The sequence below is a fragment of the Malaclemys terrapin genome, chromosome 22 (genome assembly GCF_027887155.1).
Source record: "Malaclemys terrapin pileata isolate rMalTer1 chromosome 22, rMalTer1.hap1, whole genome shotgun sequence".
Classification (NCBI taxonomy): domain Eukaryota; kingdom Metazoa; phylum Chordata; order Testudines; family Emydidae; genus Malaclemys; species Malaclemys terrapin.
This window is the reverse complement of record NC_071526.1, coordinates 5236147-5250169: the sequence shown is the minus strand read 5'-3', so window position 1 is coordinate 5250169 and position 14023 is coordinate 5236147. Positions and strand designations below refer to the sequence as shown.

The window sequence follows — 14023 nt, the reverse complement described above, 5'->3', positions numbered from 1 at the left end:
GGGTTCTTGCCTTCCTCTGCAGCATGGGGCACGGGGTCACAGGTCACTTGCTGGTTTAAACTAATGTAAATGGTGAATTCTCTGTAACTTGAAGTCCTTAAACCATGATTTGAGGATGTCAGTGACTCAGCCAGAGGTTGGGGTCTGTTACAGGAGTGGGTGGGCGAGGGTCTGTGGCCTGCGATGTGCAGGAGGTCAGACCAGATGGGCGTTGTGCAGGTTTCCTTTGAGGACAAGGACAGAGAGGTCAGATACAGAGTGATCGCTTTGAGAAAAGTGTTGGCCCATGGGAGATAGGGTGCTTCCATCTTTGATCGTTTTCCTGGGTGAGTTCATTGGAGAGCGCAGTGACTGTCTGATTTCACCTACCCCGTTGTTCTGGGGGTATTTGATGCACTGAATGTAGGACCCATTGATCTTGAAAGGTGTGTTGTGGGGAGTGCTGATCAGTGTGGCCGTGGAGATATGTCTGCGAGTTTTCCATCTGTTGTTCTGGCAGGATCTGGTGCCGCTTGGGGTTGGTGTGTCCTGCTCTATGGGCAGCTTGCTTCCGATGATGAGCTTGGTGAGGCTGGGGGGTTGGTTGAAGGCCAGAAGAGGATGCCCCCTCTTCTGGCCATCAACCAGTCCCCCAATCTCATCATCAGAAGCAAGCTCCCCCCCTGTTGGAGAACAACTATCCTGCTCTGCTCTGTGCTCTCAGCAGTATCTCCAGCTTCACACAACCATCCCTGAGCTTTTACATCTGCCAGGACATTTCTGACATGCACTGACTGGGCTGCAAGCCAGGCAGCAGCAGGGGATCCTGCAGTGCTCCTAAGCTTCACAACAGCCACGATCCAGGGCGCTTCTCACAAGCCCTGACTCTGCAGCCATATTTCATTAGCAGCTTCTTCTGACAGCCCAGTCTCCTGGTCTCCACCCAGCTGGATGCTGAGGGGGAATGACTAGGTGCAGTGGCAGATTAAGGCACCCACGCTGATTCCCATTGAAAGGCTCCTATGAACGTCAGGGAGAGCTGGATCAGGCCGGAAAGCAGGAGCAGCAGAGCTGAGGCGTGGGGATAGTGCTGCAGGGCTCTTTGTTTTAGCGCCAAAGGAGGCTGGCTATTGATCGGCGCTAGGTTCGTTTCCCAGTTCCTTGGAGGGCTCTAGCTGGCTCTCGCTGGCTGCTGGAAATAGACACTGCGAGTGTCTGCTGATTTCTCAAACCCATTAACACAACAAAAATTAATTTACAATTGATATTTCCAACTCTCCAGGATGCTTCCCTGCCTATCAGTGCTAGCGGAAGGCTACGCTGGGCTTTGAAGGTTCAACTGTTCACATGCTCTTGATTCCCCAAACTGCTCCTAACAGCACCTACACACACAGGGTAATTATCATTATTAATGACTGCCAGTGTAAGTAACCAAGTCCTAAGGGTGGCCAATGTACCTACAAACAGAAGCCTCACCTGCAGGGCTGGCTCTAACTTTTTTGCCGCCCCACACAAAAAAGAAGAGTGCCACCCCCCCCCCCCGCGAGCGCCACGCCGCGCCGCCGTACCCCCCCAGTGCCGCCGAAATCCCCGCCCCCCCAGCACCACGCCGCCTGAATCCCCGCCCCCCAGAACGCCACGCCGCCCGAAGCCACGCCCCCTCCGAGCACCGCGCCAACCCCCGCCCCTCCTCCGAGCGCCAGCCTCCGCCCCTCCTCCGAGCGCCAGCCCCCCCCCCCAGCGCTGCACCGCGCCAGCCCCCGCCCAATAAATAAATTAATAAAAACCAGAGTGCTGCCCCGGCCCAAGGTGCCGCCCCAAGCACGTGCTTGGTCGGCTGGTGCCTGGAGCCGGCCCTGCTCACCTGAGCTCCTTTAGGAAATGACAGTACTTGCAGTGTCTCCCCCGGGTTGTTCTCCTATCCTCCCTCTAGCTCTCACTCATCTCAGAGGGACTCATCTCAGCCTTTTAGACTTCTGCCCATGTGTGTGCTAATGGGACCCACCTGTTCTGACTGCTTGGTGAGTCAGCAGAATAGCCCTGCACTTCCATGCATAGTCCTAAAGCCTGACATGTGCTATATAAAGATCAAGTATTAACACGAGTTGCACGTACAGCACCCTAGGTGCATGCACGATATATAACAGAGGGAATTAAAACCTATCCCACGTCCCAAAGAGTTTTGTCCCACGGCTTGCACGACAGGCACAACCTGATATCTGAACTACCAAGCTCAGTTCATGCCACTTCCCCTCTAGCAGCATCAAGAGTGACGAAGGGGCCGATTCGTCATTGCGCGGCAACATCATTTACATCAGTGCAAAGTGCGTGCAAAACACCGCCACGCTGATGGATTCCCACCCCCTTGCGCTCACTCTGCCCTGGGGCGAATGACGGTACGAAGCACAGGGTGATGGAGAATCAGGATCTCAGCCAGCTGAGCACCGCAGACAATTCTGTTGCTGCTGGTGTGTAAGGCAGCAATTAGATGCAGGTTTCTAACCATGCAAGGAGTGAGGTTCTGGAACTGCCTTCCAAGGGGAGCAGTGGGGGGAAAAAACCTAACTGGCTTCAAGACCGAGCTTGATAGGTTCATGGAGTGGATGGTCCCTTAGCTGGATTCACTCTGCAGGGCTGGTCAGTGTAAAATGTGTCCACCCCCCTGCGCGACGTCGCTGTGCCGACCTATGATTCCATTGTCCTAGCTACCTCCGCTCAGGGAGGTGGTGTTCCTACACCCCCTTCCATCACTGCAGTGTCCGCGCTACAAGGTTGTGCCGGCAGAGCTACAGCGCTACAGTCCCCTGGAGTGTCGACATACCCGAACGGATGTAGCTATGCCGGCAAAGCAGTTAGGTGTAGCCCAGGCCTCACAGATGCACAAGGAGTCAGTGTGCTGAGTGACAAGGAACTGTACACGGCCCCTTTTCCGGCTGTAACCACCTGTTAAGCGCCTGTTTCTCGCTACAGTGACACACGGATGGATCCCGCAGCAGTTGCAGTGAGAGCCGCAGCCTTGGCTTATGAAATTGGGTTGTCTGATTCACGCAATCCATAAACTGAGGCAGCGCTAAGTGAGAGCGCGTGATTAACGAGCCCCCTGAAATTCCCTATTAATCAGTCTCATTCATTTTGCTCCTCTGCGCTCCACGTTCGAATCCGCAGCCTCGTTCCCTTCCAAAGCCGCCCACCCCATCGCCCTCGGCACCCTGCCCTTCCCGGGATGCTGATGGATCTAAGTAACAGAATGGAAAGCCAGCAGTGCTATCCATCTCTGTCGGGTGGGTAAATGGAGCTGGTGTTTCAGAGAGTGATTTCGCCATCGCCACTAAATGCACACATCCCTTTAGATTTAGTGAAAGTGTCACTCGCTGCCTTTCCGGGCAGGCTGGGGAGGGGGCCCCGTGGTTGGTTTGAAGAGATAAAGAAGCAACAGTCGCCTGCATGGTGTACATGGGAGATTACTCTGTATGCCTCCCTCCATGCATGCTGCCAGCCAGATGTGCAGGTGCTGTGCTGTCACAGGGAAGGAGTGCACAGCTCTGCCCAATTGATGGTGAGCAGGTTGTCTTGGGGGCTCTTCTATATCCATTGAGATTCCTCCATCCTTCCCTGCAACCTAGAAATGAGTCCACGTAGAACACCATGGGAGTCACCCCGTTTGGTGGCTCTCCAGATGCTGTTAGAAGAGGCACCAAAGAACAGCATGTCCCAATCGCTCTTTCTGTCATGTCAATGTGGAGTGGAAACAACCAGCGTGGGGTGAAATCATGTAGGTTGAATTCTGATGAGCAGAAACCATCTCTGGCCTGAAAGAATCACAGTATGGGTGGTGCGAGGAGAAACTATTGCAGGACAAAAGTACAGCAACCAGAACGCCACAGAAAGAAAGAGTTGCAAGGAGCAGCCATCAAGAGAAAAAAACACTGCATACAAATCACTGGGAGGAGAAATCATTGCTCTCTGCATGCCATGAGGAGATTAAAATACCATGAGGAGAGACCGTCACACCCAGAACCTGTGAGGAGAGACCATCACACCCAAAACCTGTGAGGAGAGACCATCACACCCAGAACCTGTGAGGAGAGACCGTCACACCCAAAACCTGTGAGGAGAGACCATCACACCCAGAACCTGTGAGGAGAGACTGTCACACCCAGATCCTGTGAGGAGAGACCATCACACCCAGAACCCGTGAGGAGAGACCATCACACCCAAAACCTGTGAGGACAGACCGTCACACCCAGAACCAGTGAGGAGAGATTGTCACACCCAAAACTTGTGAGGAGAGACCATCACACCCAAAACCTGTGACGAGAGACCATCACACCCAGTACCTGTGAGGAGAGACCGTCACACCCAGAACCTGTGAAGAGAGACCCATCACACCCAGAACCTGTGAGGAGAGACCATCACACCCAGAACCTGTGAAGAGAGACCCATCACACCCAGAACCTGTGACGAGAGACCGCCATACCCAGTACCTGTGAGGAGAGACCATCACCCCCAAACCTCTGAGGAGAAAAATGGTGACCAGAACAAGACTCATAAGCAACCCTTGGACCGAGACCACTGCCTGTCATACTGACCATTATCGTCTCATTGTTTCCATGTACTCTCTGTCTGTCTCCATCTGTTGTCTCTTGTCTTATACTTAGTCTGGAAACTCTTCGGGGCAGGGACCATCTTTTTGTCCTATGTCTGTAGAGCACCTAGCACCATGGGGTTCTGGTCCATAACTAAGGTACCCAGCCTCTACGGTAATAATCATAATAATTAATAATAAAATCAGTGGGCACTGCCCAGCCCCTACAGACAGCTTGACAAAAGCAAACCAGCGTGTGCTGCCCAGTCTATAGGAGTTACCCCAAAAGCCAGTGTGTGCAGCTCTGTGCTCAGGAGAAACCCTACAATAACAAGCCACTATGCGCAGTCCAGTGCTCCCGGTCTCCTCTGCTGCTCAGCGTGCTCACCCGCTCACCCGCCCGCCCGCCCGCCAAGGGCTTAGTACACAGAGTCTGAGTCTTCGAGTGGCAGAGACCTTCCAGCACTGTGACGTTGGACTCTAGCTCATTTGGCCACGACCCGTCCCTTGCTCTGAAGTCTGCACTGTGTTTCTAATGCCTGGAACTGGTGCCATTGGGCACACAGCGAAGAAGTCTGCAGTTTTCATGGGTTGTACTATGAAGCGAGTGGAGCACTGAAGATGAAAGGACGTAGAAGGGAGAGATGGAGGAGGAGAAACACACCAGCTCTTCACTTCTGGAGACAGGGAGTGAAATCCAGACTCCTTTGAAGTGAGTGGCAAAATTCCTATTGACTTCAGCGGAGCCCGGATTTCACCCCGGCCTCAGCAAATCTGGGTGAGGTTAAAAGTAGAAACCAAGTTTGGAGCCTTGGCACATTCATCCAGACAACACTTGTCCCCCTCCCCACACAGCCCCAAAGCTCCACTAAGAGAGACTCAGAACAGAGTTGGCCAAAACTCAGAATTTCCATCCCGCAGAAAATTCCAAGATTTTGAAATCTGGCGTCACCCTAAATGCAGCTGAAAAGCTGAAATCTCAGAATTTTTTACGAAAAGAAATATTCTGGAACTATTTTCTTCCGACCGTCTCAAAATCTAAAAGGTTTCGACTTTATTGTTTTACCTAATACAATACACTATACAAGTCAAAATGATTACGTCCAAACAAAACATTTTGACCTTATTGAAATGAAACATTTAGTTAATTTCTCACAAACATTTTGACAAAATGGCTACCTTCCTGCAAAACGTTCCAAATTCATTGAATCCCCATTTTCCAACTGTAGTTTGCAGTGTTGTTGTAGCCGTGTTGGTCCCAGGATATGGGAGAGGCAAGGTGGATGAGGAAACATCCTTTATTGGACCCACTTCATTTGGTGAAAGAGACACACTTTTGGGCACCAAGAGCTCTGTGTAGTTTGAACGCTTGTCTCTCTCACCAACCGAGGTTGGTCCAATAAAAGCTATTTCCTCACCCATCTTGTCTCTTTCATGTTCCAACTGAAAGCTGTTCCGCTGGAAATGTTTTGACCAGCTGCAGCTCAGGACTGGGATAGCTGGCGGTGCTGCAAGTCAGGGCTGAGGGACACCAACAGAGCTGTGTGTGAGGAGGCCAGGTGATGTTGCAGGTGACAACTGAGGTGCAGCTAAATCCTTATCCCCACGGAGTCTGAGCACGTCACCACTTTATCCTTCCAACACCGCTGTGTGGTAGGGAAGTATCATCCCACTTTACAGATAGGGAACCAAGGCACAGGGCAGATTAAGTGACTTCCCCAAGGTCGCACAAGGAGTATGTGGCTTAGGCAGGACACCTGGTTTCCAGAGCCTCAGTCCAGCGCCCAATTCACTGCACCATCCTTCGAACAGCAGTTGAGCTGCATTTGGGGGAAACATGCAGGTCACTTAGCCCCACCGCCTCCCGCAAGCCAGCGCTATCGGCTCATCAGTCTCTGCAGTGCTACGGTGTGGAGAAAGAAAGAAAGAAAGAAAGAAAGAAAGAAAGAAAGAAAGAAAGAAAGAAAGAAAGAAAGAAAGAAAGAAAGAAAGAAAGATGCAAACCAGTAAGCAGTGGCAGCGGCAGGAGTGGAGATGCACTGCGACCTCCCGCCCCAGCGCTGCTCTTCCCCGGCACCGTGACCTCTGTGTGCATGAGGAATAACAGCAGTAACGGGAAGGATGTGAAACCCAAGAGGCAGGGATGCCAGGCTGATCAATGGCTCCGAGGAGCCGGCGCTCAGTGCCATTAGAGAGGTAATTACCTGTGACAGGTGTCCAACTTCCAGGTAAAAGCAGATGATGAATGCGTTCCATCCAACCCACAGCACCAGCCACGCTGCATACTGGGGAGAGAAAGAAACAGAGGCTCAGAAATGCAGAAGGGCAAAACAGCCCTTAGCAGCAGGAGAGAGAAGCAGCCGGGCGGTGGCGTGGGGCTTTTCCAGGGGGCTCTGCCCTCGGGCATTCGAAAGAGACCAACAGCATTCAGATTTCTTCTGCACCCGCTTTCTGCCCTGAGCCAAATCCCACTGAGGTCAAGGGGAGTCTTTCTGCTGACTTCAAGGGGCTTTGGATCAGGCCTTACGCACATGGGCCTTGCAGAAAGAGACAGCCCCATGCCCCACGCGTTTGGGCTTGCAGAACCCGGGCTGGTGCATGAGCTCCCATCGCTGCCTGCAGCTACCCAGCATGCGCAAGCAAACACATTGTTTAATGAGTAATAGACCCAGCTCTGCTTTCACAGACCCCAGATTTACACCAAACTTCAGTGGGGCACCCCTGGTTTAAACCAGAAGCAGGGACAAGGTGATCAGGCCCAGTGTTTGTAATCTGTTGGCCCCAAAAGCATACGGGGCTCTGGAAATGAAAATCTGTTATAATTTATCACATACCTGTAGCACCTTACAAATATCAGCTAATTAACCCTATAATGCCACACACACTCAACGGTGTGCGCTTGTTGCCAAGAAGGCTAACGGCATTTGGGACTGTATAAGTAGGGGCATTGCCAGCAAATCGAGGGACATGATCGTTCCCCTTTATTCGACATTGGTGAGGCCTCATCTGGAGTACTGTGTCCAGTTTTGGGCCCCACACTACAAGAAGGATGTGGAAAAATTGGGAAGAGTCCAGCGGAGGGCAACAAAAATGATTAGGGGACTGGAGCACATGACTTATGAGGAGAGGCTGAGGGAACTGGGATTGTTTAGTCTGCAGAAGAGAAGAATGAGGGGGGATTTGATAGCTGCTTTCAACTACCTGAAAGGGGGTTCCAAAGAGGATGGATCTAGACTGTTCTCTGTGATACCTGATGACAGAACAAGGAGCAATGGTCTCAAGTTGCAGTGGGGGAGGTTTAGGTTGGATATTAGGAAAAACTTTTACACTAGGAGGGTGGTGAAGCACTGGAATGGGTTTCCTAGGGAGGTGGTGGAATCTCCTTCCTTAGAGGTTTTTAAGGCCTGGCTTGACAAAGCCCTGGCTGGGATGATTTAGTTGGGAATTGGTCCTGCTTTGAGCAGGGGGTTGGGCTAGATGACCTCCTGAGGTCCCTTCCAACCCTGAGATTCTATGATTCTATGATTCTATGAGATGGGTGCATAGGTATTATTATCCCCCTGTTACAGATGGAGAAACAGAGGCACACAAAGCAAAGTGACTTGCCCAAGGTCATGCAATGTGTCAGTATCAGACATGAAATTTCCTGGCTCCTAGACCTGTGGTCAGGACTCAGGCCACTAGCTTAAGCTACCCACTTAATGCTAATAAACCTCAATTGAATCAACCAGAGAAGGGTTCTAGACCAACCTTCTCCCCCAGCATCGACCCCTCTCTCATCTAAATGCTCCCAGACTTCAGGGAAAGCCTGAGCGAGATCTGAACATCAGGCCCATCTCTAAGAGTACAGAGACCAGACAATGTCAACCAAACACACTCATCCTCTCCTCCCTAACCAGGCGCGGGGGGATCACAGGCAGGGGACAAGAGGGGTTAAAGCAGAAAACCCCTATGGTAAAGAAGTGGTTCCAGTAGTTAAAATCAATGCTGAAGCCCAGCTTTACCAACCTTGCCCTTGTAGAGGCATTTCCACTTCTCACCAGGGCCCAGTACAGAACAAGATGGGAGAGGAAATGCTCAAGGCTTCTCCAGAGCTCTTCGGCACAGAACGAGACACTGTGAATTCTACCGTACAAGTCACGATGTCACATGACCACATTTATGGTGCTGTCATTCGGAGCGCCAGCAGAGGAGGGCATTGCGACCCATGGGCTGCAACAAGAGCCCTCAGTCCTTAGTCCTGGACCTCCTTTGTGACCTTGGGCGAGTTGTCGATATGCTCGTACCTCAGTTTCCCCATCTATAACAAATCCTACCCTCCTTTGTAAAGTGCTTTGAGATCTACAGCTTCTGAGAGCTAAGTGTGATATTATTACCAGGGGTGGTTTCAATGCTTTCCCAGAGGAAATCATCTTGCAGCAATTGCATCTGTGCAGCTGAGAACAGAATTTGTTCTACAAAAAATACCATGCAAGTCTATAGCACCTGACATCTAAGGATGTTGGCGTGCTTCACAAACATTGGGAAGATCCTCCCATTTCCTCTTGCACATTAGATCAGGACTGTTTTCCTTGTCTCACAGGTGGGGAAACTGAGGCATGAGTTGTCCAAGATCATGCATCAAATCAGGGGCAGCGCTCCTGACTCCCTGTGCCTTGCACTCTGCGCAGTCATTCACACAAGGTAGAACAAGGATAATAATGGTAACTGAACTGTCCCCTGGGAGAGTTAGATAGGATGAATTAGCTGATGTTTGGCCCCCGCTACAGTCATTTGACCACATTTCCCAGATAATTGGCTGGGAATTACAGCATCATTGAGAAAGCTTCGGGGCTTGTCAGCACTGGGATTATTTATCCGGGGCCTTGCCTACAGGAGAGAGGGTTTGCTGATCTAGCTGTACCAGTGACCCCTCTTAGGGGAGATGCAATTTATACCGGCAAAAGAACTGTTGTGCTGGCTTAGCTTAAATCAGGTCCCTGAACTGGGGAACTGGTTCAAGCTATTCCGGGAAAAGGACATGTTTTCAGGTATAATTGTGTCTACACTACAGTTTTTGCCGGCCCAGCAATATCAGTCAGGGGCGGGGGGGGAAAATCATACCCCCGAGCAACCTGCCGACACCAGCATAGTTTTTAGGTGTAGACCGGGCCTGAGGTAACTCTGCCAGTACAGCGGCACTGGTGCAAATCCCTTGGATAGATGTGTTGCACCAGTGTAAAAAGTGCCTTGCACTGGAGGGGCTGGGTGGAAACCAGTGTAAAACACTGTAGTGCAAGAGGGTCGCTGTTTACATGGTTACAGCCAGGGCTGACGAGGGGGGGGAAGCCGGTACAAATTACCGGGGCCCGGCGGTCCAGAAGGGGGCCCGAAAAATGTTTTTCACCGGGGCCCGAACCCGCTCTTGGTGGCCCTGGTTCCAGCATGTCTACACTAGGGGTTAGCCCTGGCTGCAGCTACCTCAGTGTGAAAACCCGCCAGTGCAGACCAGGCCTCCGGGGAGATGGAAAAGGAGTGTGCACAGTGCAGGCCTGGGGCCTGTGCTGCATTATCTGGGTCAGCCTGGGATTACGATGCACTTCTGCTTCTCCGCGGAGAGCAACCAGCCCAGCAATGGTGCTCAGGAAGTAACAAGCCTCCGATCTCATCCTTCTTTCCACATCTCCTTTTTCTCATGCCTCCTTTCCGGAGCTCCTCCCTGTACCTCCTCCTGCAGCCCCGAACTTCTGCCCTCAGTTTCTGGCCCAGGGGAGGTGGAGAGACTGTCCAGCAAAATCCACAGACCTCGGGGGGGTAGGGGCGTGGCGAGGTTGCCGGGCATGGAGGAAGTGGAATCGTTCGTGAGCACGGGCCAGACCCCTGCCTGCGTGGACCCCTTGGAGGGTTAGCAGCTGGGGGTGGGGATGTGCCTGGGCACAGAACCAAGGGGGGGGCAGTAACATTTAAGGTCCCTGAATCTATTGATCGCCCAGCACCAGGAACCGAGAGCACTGGGGGAAAGGCCAAAGCCCTGCCATGCAGAGCCCGTCGAAGCATGGGCTGGCTGCTCCGCCCAGACTGGTACAGAACGTCGGCATATTGAAATTTCCCACGAAACATCGAAACGAGCTTATCAAAGCGCAGCATAGAATCATAGAATCATAGAATATCAGGGTTGGAAGAGACCTCAGGAGGTCATCTAGCCCAACCCCCTGCTCAAAGCAGGACCAATCCCCAACTAAATCATCCCAGCCAGGGCTTTGTCAAGCCTGACCTTAAAAACCTCTAAGGATGGAGATTCCACCACCTCCCTAGTGAACCCATTCCAGTGCTTCACCACCCTCCTAGGGAAATAGTGTTTCCTAATATCCAACCTAGACCTCCCCCACTGCAACTTGAGACCATTACTCCTTGTTTTGCAGTCCAAACGCTTCACTTTGACCGTCTAGCTTGGTTTAATATCATATAACATGAGAGTCCAAACAATCAGGTGGAATCTGAGCCCTTTGACTTTATCGAAACAAAAGGTAGTGGGGTTTTTTGTCAAACATTTCAGCAAAATCAGTCTGTGCCCATGAAACGGTTTGATTTTGTTGCATCAGACGTTCCATCAGCAGCTTCTCAACCATCTGTGCCGCTGAGTGGCTGGCTTCCTCAGCTCCCTCTGCTCCTGCCGCCCACTCCCAGGAGCAGACATGGGGAGGGATTCTGGAAGAAAAACCTCACCCCCATTTCATTCCCACCCTGCTCCACATTCAATCAGCTTCCCCCTCCTGTCACCTCCTTCCCCAAACCTCTCCCTCCCCCCTCCTCTGTCTTTTCTCATTTTCTTTGTGGCCATTCACAAGGGGGTCACTCTCCCTGAGCTTCAAGTGAACCTCAAATCTCAGAATAAGACTCTGCTCAAACAGCCAGTTTCACCCAGTTTTCTGTCTAAACCAAATGAAACAGCAGATCCCACATGGAGCCATACCCTGGCCTGGGGGTCACTTGAAACATCACTATGACTCAGCTCAGGGTCACTTGAAACCACACCCTAACTTGGCCTGGGGTCACTTGAAACTGCCCTTAACTCAGCCTGGGGTTACCTGAAACTGCACCATAACGTGGCCTGCGGTTACTGGAAATTGAATCATACCTTGATCTACAGTCACTCAGAACTTCACTTTAACTCAGATTGGGGACCCTCAAAACTGCACCTATGGCCACTGTAAGTATAGGCGCCGACTCCGTGGATGCTCCGGGGCTGGAGCACCCACGGGGAAAAATTGGTGGGTGCAGAGCACCCACTGGCAGCTCCCCGCCCCGCCCCCCTGCCCCACTCACCTCTGCCTCTGCTTCTCCCCCCTCCCCCCAGCGCTTGCGCCACAAAACAGCTGTTTCCCATGGCAAGCCCGGGAGGGAGAGGGGAGAAGGAGGAACGCAGCGCGCTTGGGAAAGAGGCGGGGCCAGGGCAGGGTTTTGGCAAGGGATCCAATAGGGGCAGGGAGAGGGCGGGGTCAGGATGAGGGCAGGGCCGGTGGCGCCTGTGACTGTAAGGACTGAAAAGCCTCAATGAACCTGTTAATGAACTGGGCTGAGTCCTGAGTGTGCCATGAAACTCCAGCCAGGCTGCCCATCTCCACTGCCCCCTGGTCTCTCTCCAGCGTTGCTACACGGCTCTCTGCTGGAGCAGCTCACAGACCCAGGAGAGGTTGCACAGCACTTCATAACAACAGACGGGGGCGGGCCTGGTGTAACCCTTACACATACACAGGGACCCTTAGTACTAATGAAGTTGGCGACAAGCTGCTTCTGTGACCCAATGGGAGGGATCTTTCTGTTGCTTCTGAGCAGTCTCTCCAAGAGCACACAGGCTCCCTGGCCTGCAGCCCTGTCCCGCCCTCTCCTCCATGAGGATCGTGAAGAGCCTTCGGCAGGGTGCTGAGCAGAGGGGGATGGTGATGCAGAGGTGATTGACTTCCCCGTTTCTCGTGGGGCATGCAGGGCCTCTCCAGGCATGGATCTCCTTGGCACAATCTGGGCCACTACAAATTTGATTTAGCTGGGTATGGGTCCTGCGTTGGGCAGGGGGTTGGACTAGATGATGTCCTGAGGTCCCTTCCAACCCTGAGATTCTATGATTCGATGAAATTATCATCATTACTGCTGAGTGCCGGCTGGTGCCAGCCGATAGCCCCCGAGCAGTAAAACTGTTCGCAGTGAGACCTGCGGAGTGCTGTCCAAAGTGCTGGAAGCGAAAGAAATGCGCTGGCAGGCAGGGTGCACCGGCCGGCCACTTGAACCTACCATTATGAGGTATTTGGATCTGTACTGGATGGTCCCAAAGATGCCCAGGATGACAGCCATAATGTGTAAAAAATTAGCCAGGATGGGCACCCACTGATAGCCCAGGAAGTCGAAGATCTGTCTCTCCAGCGCTGCTATCTGGAAAAGAACAAAGGGGGACGGAGCAGAGAATTACTCATTGCACGGCAGCTCGCAGGACATTAAAGGCAAAGTGTATCATGTAATTAATGGGAAATCCCATGGACAATTAGTTACAATAGACTGAAATGTCTGCATGATTCATCGTCCAGCGTCCGGCAAATACATCGCAGCAGGGAGGATTTATTAGGAATGATCCCCAGCTGGAGGTGGAGAAGGAGGGACTGGGGAGACTTGAGCCAGGGGAATGGGCAGCCAAGAGCTCATGGGGTCACCAGGTAGGAACCTCTCCCCACTGCAGGCCACAGGCTCCTGATTTGTTAAGAGACCGGGAGCAAGTGCCTCCCTAGCAAAACCAATGGACTAATTTACCAAGGGTCATGGTGGATTCTCCATCACTGGCAATTTTCAAATCAAGACGGGGTGTTTTTTCTCAAAGCTCGGCTCTAGGAATGATTTGGGGGAAGTTCTCTGGCCCGTGTCATACAGATTATACAGTTATACAGGTCAGACTAGATAAGTGTGATGGTCCCTTCTGGGACTGGAATCTATGAATCTATAAAAATGAAGTGCAGAGAGTCTGTGAAACTTTCCGGGCACAATTCGCACGCAGTTCTCCAGCAGCAAGCCAGGTGCACGGACGCACTGAGCTGATGGTAAAGACGGATGTTCCCGAATGCCCTTCTTGGCTGCAGGAATAGGAGCTGGAGCTCGTCCCTGTGCAGTGAGAGACAGAGGGATGGGCCAGAGCTGCAAAGTTCAGATCAGGGTCCAGGGCCGCCGGGGGGGGGAGGGAAATGGGGCAATTTACCCCGGGCCCCGCAGGGGCCTCCACGAGAATGTCAGAGGCTCCCCCCGCCTCTGCCTTCCCCCATCCCCCGGCTCCTCGGCGCACCGCATCCAGGAGCGGCCCTGGACAGCGCTGCAGCGGCGGGACCTGAGCTCCTCCCGCTCAGAGCCGTGTGGTAAGGGGGCGGGGCTGCGAGCTCAGGTCCCACTGGAGCCCCACCCCTTTACCACGCGTCTCTGAGCGGGAGGAGCTCAGGTCCCGCC

General features: G+C 52.6%; 1 protein-coding gene across 1 annotated transcript in view; it reads right to left on the bottom strand.

Annotated features, from left to right (window-relative positions):
- NKAIN1 (sodium/potassium transporting ATPase interacting 1) overlaps nt 1-14023 on the bottom strand; it is a 205078-nt gene that overhangs the window by 58819 nt on the left and 132236 nt on the right. The window contains exons 2-3 of the mRNA XM_054011940.1: nt 12833-12970; nt 6769-6849 (exon numbers count right to left, since the gene is read on the bottom strand). Coding sequence (XP_053867915.1) covers nt 6769-6849; nt 12833-12970 — 219 coding nt within the window. The remainder of the gene's footprint in view (nt 1-6768; nt 6850-12832; nt 12971-14023) is intronic.